We start from the raw sequence: 8503 nt of genomic DNA, 5'->3' as shown, positions 1-8503 counted from the left end.
AATTAAAATGTTCTAAATAGAATTTTTAGTTAAAAGTTTTTGGCATAAATAAAATAATCAATCAAATATACACTAAATATATGAATTTAATAATTTTATATTCTTTTTGATTTATTGATCCTTCACTTAACCGTTGGGTATTGGCTCGCGGACTAAGCTTGCTTCAACATTTTCCAAATCTCACTAGTGACTCAGTGAATCACGTAGATGAGAGGTTTTTGGGTATTGAACTATATTTTTTCGGAAGAAGATAGTGTGATTAGTGTTCTCTCGGGAGAAAATAATGTAGTTTGTAAAAAAAAAATTTGTAAATATAACCTACCCAGTACTATAATATCTACGTTCATTCCAAAAAAGGAAAATTAGTGGAACTTAAAAAGAAATATAGATAAAAATCTGAATTCAAATGGAAAAAAAAATTCCTACTTAAAAAAAAAGTACCTAAAGAAAAAATTTTCTATTTAGCAAAAAAGAGTACTGGATTTGATACTCTTGTTGTATTGAAAAAAATCCCATGTAGAGAAGAGAACTACCATTTTATTATTTAAATGTAGGGTTTTGCGATAGTCTTGTTACAGGACCTCGTTCTCGTTCCTGCTGACAAATGCACATTTTTTTATTAAGTTATTTTTTTCAAATATATATATATATTGGTGGACCTCACAAATATTTTATTTGTGACATGACGGAACAAATATCCTGTTACATGATACTTCTATTACCCTTAAATGTATGAATGTAAAGTTTTATTTACTTTTTCTCGTGAGAGTTTTTTTCAAATTTAATGCGATAACTACCGAATGATGATTGAATTAAGTTAAAAAGTATGCTATAATTTTATTATATGTAGGAAAGGGATGGGATTTTCACATGTGTGAATGCTGTGATTTCTCAAGAGCAGACATGGTGAACTATCAACCTTTTATACCAATTTCATAGTGAAAAAGAAAAGAAAATAAAAGAAAGATTTGAAGCACGTTTGATTATAAAGTGTCTTATAGAAAGGCTTGGAAGCGAACAAAAGTCAATTATCAAGTGTTTGGAGATTGAGATGATTTTTTTTTTTTTTTGTTAACACAATTTCTCTTGGTGTACTTGGGATTAATCTTTTAAAGTGCCACCTAGGTGGCTAGAGGCGATGAAACATGTTGCAGAAGATTTTTGTTAACCAACTAAATATAAATGAACAAGCAAATCATTGCTATTTCTAATCTGAACCCAAATGGTGTTGGATGTCATATGTATCCATATATTTACTACATTTTTTGGAGGAATGATGACCAACAAACGCACACAAGTGACTTTCACAGAAATAAACTAGTCTCAGCGAAATAATGAAAATAAATACCAATACATAAGCTAAGAAAAGTAAAGGAAAAATAAATATAGATATTCAATTCATGTGAGTTTTCACAAATCATAGCAATGGCCACCTTTGACATGAGGTTCATCTTCTTTCTTAAGAGACTAAAACAATGTTAGAGTCATTCAATTGAAAATAATAATAACAAATTGAAACCCAACATATCCAAATCTACATCCACCACATGAACATTGCAATTAAAGTATGAAACAGCAAGAGCAACATAACATATGCATTCTGCAAACCATAAGTTAAACCCCAAGTGTATATAACTGTGTGTGTATCTTTGTACTTTTCCCTCCCAGGTAGCAAACTCAATACCAATATAATAGATGCTTCAAGAGCTTCAGGTAGCTCGAATTCTGTCAAGCCAATCAATGCTCTTCCGTGGCCTCTCGAACTGAACATCAACACTTCTCCTGGATTTATCTTGGAACTCAATGCTTCTGGATTTATCGTTGTACTCTACGCTTCTTCGTGACCTCTCCGTCTGCTCAAATTGGACTCTTAACTTCTCTAACTTTTCTGTACTGTTGATTTTATATTCATGAAATTTCAGTTTTTCTGTTCTATCAGTACTTTTCCTTGGTTTGTCCCTCTGATCAGTACTCTTCCTTGGCATTTCAAAGCAATCAGTACTTCCTCTGGATTGTTCAACTCTGTCTATGCTTCTCCTAAAACTTACTCTTTGTGATGGTGGCTTTTCTACTGTTGATATGAATTTTCTGAGATGTCGAAGGTATTCTGGATAAAGTTCCAAATTACAGTGATTTCCTCCTTTGAGCCATAAAGGCTCATATTTCTGTTGACATAGCTCCCACAAATGCTTGCCATGAGAGCAATCAACAACCTCATCAGCAGTTCCCTGAACAAAGTATGGCAATGTTACCCAATGAGTATAGCCATATGAAATGCTTTATACCCAAAAAAAACATGGCTGATTTCTCTTCAACTTTGATGCTGTAAAATCAGCCACGATGAACAGACTCCTACTTCTTGTATTAACTAGCTCATGCTATGAAAAAAGTTGTTTGTATTGAAGAGATTCTATATGTCGCTCTGAACACCAAGCTAGCACACTAAGCACAGGGTTAAGGACTACAACCATTACAGAAATTCTTAATTGGATACCAGTTACAGGCTTATAGCAACTACAGAAATCATGATGACAAAATAATAGTTAGGGGAAAATCCAATATAATAAACGTGGAATACTTACATGAATTACTAGCACTGGACACTTCACTGATGGAATTTTATCAATGTTCTGCAAAAAGAAAACACAGAACTAAGTTCAGGTACATAATAGCATGTATACAAAATTCTCAAATCAAATGAGATCAAACATGCAGGACAATGTAAAATCTAACCTTGTAAATGTCAAACCAGTATGTTCGTTTCACAGGGTACATGACTCTCAAGCCTGATAGTATAGGACTGTGAAGAACAACAGCCCTTAGTCGGGGCAAACGGGCAGCAAGTTCCACAGTAGGGCCACTTCCAACAGATTGACCATAAAGGATTATGTCTTCCTGCTTAGCACCATAGTTCTCTTCAAGATACTTATATGCAGCTTCAATGTCAGCATAAGTATTATGCTCACTTGGCTGTGAAAAATATCCAGATAAGTTTTTCATGATCCTTCTGCCAGCTGAGAACAAAAGGATTTAATAAACCACAAAAAAGTGTATAGAGCAGTTACCTTCCCTGATGACTGTCCATAGCCAGAGTAATCGTATCTGCATAAAATGAAACAAGATGCTTGAAAACATCATTAAATCTAACTAAACAAAATGTGTTCTTTTACAAACACCACACCAATCATATGATAAGCAAGAATAGTACTTCAAGTACAGTACCTTTTATCATTTTCTTTATGGGGGATCCTTTAGATTAATTCTAGAGTGGGGAGTCCTTTAGATTAATTATAGAGGGTGAGGATGCACTGGATGCCAATCTTAAAAGAAATTCTAAAACATGATTGCTAGTCATGCGACCTTCTTTTTGGTGCCTGAATAAAATATATTTAATGCAGTAAAAGTTTCATTTATAACATAAAAAGCAACTCTCCAAAGAGATATAAGATCGAAATTTTGGGGGCAAAAAGTGAACATTATATATTTGCAACTGAACTCTAAATGTATGGATGTACATCATTAGTATATCATGGCAAGTTGGCTTCTCCGACATGAATTTCCTTTGTTAGTATTCCTAAAAGAATCCACCAGAGTTTACAGTTTCATCTCTTATTGGGCATCTAAGATGTACTGTAAGCCCTAAACTGGATGTAAGCAATCAAACCATATGAAATTGAACTCAAGTGCTTGATGGGGCAATTTGTGAAGTTTAGAAAGCTAGCAATTCAACCATACCAAGCAATTTTAATACCACATATACAGCAGAAATATTTACAATGTTAGAGCTAAAACATAAGCTTTGGTCACACTGCAGATAAAAAACAATGAGTACTTGCTCCAAAACAAAAAACCTCCATTGAGCTCAACTGATGTCACATATAAATTTCTGGAACAAACCGGGCATCTTATTACCAACTTTATACTTCTTTTACTTTCTTCTATTTTACGTGCTTGGCTCATGTTCTCTAAAGATTCTGTAGAAGAAAAAAGAAATACCTATCTGAGAACCAAATAAAAGGAACTAAATTGTGCTAAGTTGAAATTGAAACCTCCTAAAAGGTAGATGGCCGTTACTTATCCCCCAAATCCTTGAAGTACATTGGTAGGATAGCTAGCTAAATTCCAACTTTTCCTTTTATAAACAAATTTCCAACTTCACAGTCACATTTAGCTGATATGTCGAGTATATTGAAAAATGAAAATGATGGAATACTACACCCCCACCTTCAAATCATTATCTTCTAAACGTGCAAGAACCACAGAAAATACATGGCTCAGGTGCTCAGCCTTCATATCATAAATTTAGTATACTAGTGATGATGCAGGTTCACACAAAGGAACCAAAACCAGAAATTATCACTAGCCCCAAAACCCTGTTGCCAGATAAGATTCAACACATGTCCAAACCGGCCCCATCTTTGACTAATCAAACCTAATGAAGCCAATGAATTATTTATCCCAATATACCCATCAACATCAGAGCCTGGTAAATCCAATCTAAACAGGACAATCGAGCTTCCTTTGCCAAGTGAACGGCTATAACTGAATCAACACTAGAGAATTCGCATCCAACACAAACTGCTACTAAATTCAACTAAATAACACATGAAAAATCCATTTCATTCATCCAATCATAAAAAGAAACGGAATTGATGCACAGAATGTCAGAATCCAAAAGGGTAAGCAATACCGGTTCACCAAAATTCAAAAAAAAAAAAAAAAATTTAAAAAAGGAAAAAGATGGAAATTTGAAATACCCCATTAGATTGACACGCAAGTTGATGCTCAACTCGATGAAGAGCTCATACATCTGACCAATATCAGCGGCATTCCCATGCGAGTAAAGTATGGTTGATTTGGCCATTGGATGCCGAACATACATGGCCACAATCTCAGTGCCTCGGCGATTCGGAAACTTGAGAACTTCAACGTTTTCACGGTGAGGGAACGTGTCTAACAGCAACAAACCTGTGGCTTCTTCCTTCACCAGCTTGTACGATGGTGGGTTCGGAGGGAAAAAGGCCAACTTGGCAGCCATGGAAGATGTAACCCCACCCATCTCTCACTTGATATCTTCTCAATGCCAAAGATCTTCTTCTTGTTCTTCTTCACTGAAAGAGACACACACACAAAAAAGGTCACTTCACTGTTCACATTACTTCTTCTTCTTCTTCTTGTGGGTGTAGTAAAGTGTTCACCTTTTCTTGCAATGTGAACTGAACCTGACAGAGAGGATTTTATTTTATTTTATTTAGTTTTGGTATTGTTTAGGGGGAAAAATAATATATATATATATATATATATATATATATATTTATTTTTTTTGAGTCCCTTATTATCGTTCCCACTTCCCATCTATTAATTAGTTGTCTCTTTCTCACTTCCACGTGTTGTTCTCTTGGCCTGAAGTTTTTCTTCCTCCCCTTGTGGTGTCTGTTTTTCTTGTTTGCAACATCATATTAAATACATTTTAATTTCTCATGATATGATACCAAACATTTTTGTTTTTAATTTAATAATTTTTTATTTTAAATAATAATAATAATAATAATAATAATATTTTTATTTTTATTTTGTTTGAGTGGAGACCAGAGGAGCAAGAAAATGAGTAGAGGAGGAAAGGGAAGAGGGGGTGGAGTAAAAAAAAAACATAAAAGAAGAGAGTATCATTTAGTTTAATGATTTCTTGGAGCAATAACAGGTTGTCCCATGTTAATGTCAAACTCAGGCCTGTTTCTCCTATTACCATCACCATGATTTCCCTCTTAAGGAAGGAGAATCCCTTTCGGCATGGTGTTTTTTTTTTGGGACAATGGGACCTCACATTGACATGGGGGCAGTGCAGCCAGGAATGTACTATGTAAAGCACAGTGGGAATCTTCCAATGTCATGTTACTTAACCATTAATTCATCATCATAGAGCTTTCTCACCTTTTTTTTTATTTTTTTTATTTAAGTTACCAAGAATTTTTGTTGGGGAATTTTTGAACAAAGAACATCGTTTTAAGGTATTCGAGGCCCATCAACGGCTCCAATTGTCTCATTCTCAGAATCCGAAGTCACAAGGTGAACTCTGGGGCCCATGTTGCTGGGAACAAAACATTTCCTGTTCTATTATGCCATATTTAGGCTGTCAACTCGTAGTGCTACGGAGGAAACAACCAAGCACGACATGCAGACAAAACCAATACAATTAAGTAAATTTACGTCTCTTATATCAACACCGAAAAAAAATAAAAATAAAAAATTAGTTGGAATCCCTTATATCTTTATGTACACGTTTTAAACTATTGAAAGATACATAATTCGGGCTTTTATGCTGCAATTTTAAGGAAGAAAAGATTCACAACTTTGCAAACATAAGCACTTTTTTTTTAACTTTTTACTGAAGATAATATATAATTAAGGCTGCGGTACAAGGGGAAATATTTTTAGTGCAACCGCTCACAGTGTGACATTGCACTAAAAACACTCTTGGTATAATTAATATTTTATTTTTTTTGAGATATTTCAATCAATTTATAATTTCGTGACTAGTTTATATTAAGATTTTAAATCCTTTAATCAGATAATCGATATATATATGGCAAAATGATTTCTGCAGCTGCTGTACTTACAGCAAGCAAGGATCCGCGTCCGGATCCTGAGTTTTTTTTTTTGTTTTTTTTAAAAAGTCGTGGGATCCACTTTTCTGTGTTAGCTGTAGATAACACTATCTACGGCTGTTGCAGAAATGTTAAGCTATATATATATATATATATATATATATATATATATATATATATATATATATATATGGCTTATCGTTTCTCTAGCAGCTTCAGATAACGTTATCTCCGGTCACTAAATCATAGTACAAAGATGAATCAATGGTGATAAAGGAAGAGAGAGAAAAAAGAAATCATAACCATTCAAAGGTGAATCAATTAATATAAGGAAATAAATGAAAAAAACGACGTAGTTTTGGGATTGGCAGAAATAAATTTGTCTCAAGCTGCCGGAGAAATATTTTTCCTATATAGGCAAAATGATTTCTGCAGCTGCTGTACCTACAGCAAGCAAGGATCCGCGTCCGGATCCTAGGATACGACAACAGATAATGAGTTTTTTTTTTAAAAAAGCCGTGGGGCCCACTTTTCTGTGCCAGCTGTAGATAACACTATCTACGGCTGCTGTAGAAATGTTAAGCCCATATATATATATATATATATATATATATATATATATATATATATATATATGAGTTTTATAAGAGTTATGTTGAAGGAAAAGTTATTGTGTAATGTTATAGAGATTCGTTTTGCGTGCCGTAGTTTTTTTTTGTTTTGTTTCAAAAAGTGTGGACCCCACAAAATATTGTGTGTGTAGGAAACTTTTTTGTGTCATGTGAAATGATAGATGCAAACCCCTATATATATATATATATATATATATATATATATATATATATATATATATATGAGGTAGGATTCTCTGACACTAGTGTCAAAATTGAAATTTGACACCTCATCTGATAGCCGTTAGATCAAAAAAGATCAATGGTGTCACATGCTTGCAAATCAGAGCGTTGATCTTTTTTTGATCTAACTGCTATCAGATGAGGTGTCAAATTTGAACTTTGACACCAGTGTCAAATAATTCTACCTATATATATATATATATATATATATATATATATATATATATATATGAAGCATGATCCTTTGACACCAGTGTCAAATTTAAAAATTGACACCTCATCTGAGAGCCATTAGATCAAAAAAGATAAATGACTCTGATTTGTAAGCATGTAACACCATTGATTTTTTTTTATCTAACGACTCTCAGACGAAGAGTTAAATTTTAAATGTAATACTGGTGTCAAAGGATCCTACCTATATATATATATATATATATATATATAGGGAAAACATTTTCTCCTTTTAAAGGAGAAAATTTTCTTCCTACCAAAGACTCATAGCATAAATGGGTCCCACTTTGAATTTTTTTCTCTCTCCACTATTTTGTAGGCCTCACTTATACTATGTGTCTTTGGTAGTAGAAAAATTTTCTCCTCTAAAAGGAGAAAATATTTTCCCATATATATATATATATATATATATATATAATTGCACGCAATGAATGCAGAGCTATAAGAATAACGAGGGGTAGTAGTTGTATTAATCGACATAAGCTGAGGAGTTGTGCTGTCAGTATAATGAATATATTTAATGCTGGACTTTTTGCTGTTGCCAATAAAATGGGGGCTTTGCGTGACATGCGGATTCATTGAGTTTATCACCAGAAGGCAAATGCTGAGAGAAAATATCAGTACCACGTCTCTTTTGGCATTAATCTATTACAATAAGATATAAATTGCTTCTTTGTTTAAAAATGCGAAATAATTGGATATATGTACCTTGAGCTGAAACTAATACATGAATATTCAATTTGAAAGAAATAAGTAAAATCACAACTAGGGGTGGATCAGGCCGGTTTACAAGGGCTTACGGCTCAGCCTATG

General features: G+C 33.6%; 1 protein-coding gene across 3 annotated transcripts; it reads right to left on the bottom strand.

The window, feature by feature from the left end:
* Positions 1-1363: 1363 nt before the first annotated feature.
* LOC133296323 (uncharacterized) lies at positions 1364-5261 on the bottom strand. Of its 3 annotated transcripts, none has more exons than XM_061495287.1 (6): positions 4758-5259; positions 3066-3102; positions 2734-2970; positions 2583-2630; positions 2045-2228; positions 1364-2005 (listed from the first exon to the last, which is right to left on the bottom strand). In XM_061495287.1, exons 1-6 carry the CDS (start codon positions 5057-5059, stop codon positions 1710-1712), a joined length of 1104 nt encoding a protein of 367 aa, XP_061351271.1. In that variant the 5' UTR covers positions 5060-5259; the 3' UTR covers positions 1364-1709. The 3 variants fall into 3 exon arrangements, with proteins under 3 accessions (XP_061351271.1, XP_061351270.1, XP_061351272.1); XM_061495286.1 differs by having other exon boundaries at positions 1367-2228; positions 4758-5111; positions 5199-5261; XM_061495288.1 differs by having other exon boundaries at positions 1367-2228.
* Between the last annotated feature and the right edge of the window lie 3242 nt (positions 5262-8503).

The sequence above is a fragment of the Gastrolobium bilobum genome, unplaced genomic scaffold (genome assembly GCF_033153095.1).
Source record: "Gastrolobium bilobum isolate Gb01-03AN ecotype WA unplaced genomic scaffold, APGP_CSIRO_Gbil_v1 utg2008, whole genome shotgun sequence".
NCBI classification, from domain to species: domain Eukaryota; kingdom Viridiplantae; phylum Streptophyta; class Magnoliopsida; order Fabales; family Fabaceae; genus Gastrolobium; species Gastrolobium bilobum.
The sequence above is the reverse complement of the archived record's forward strand: the minus strand, read 5'-3'. Positions and strand labels throughout refer to the sequence as shown.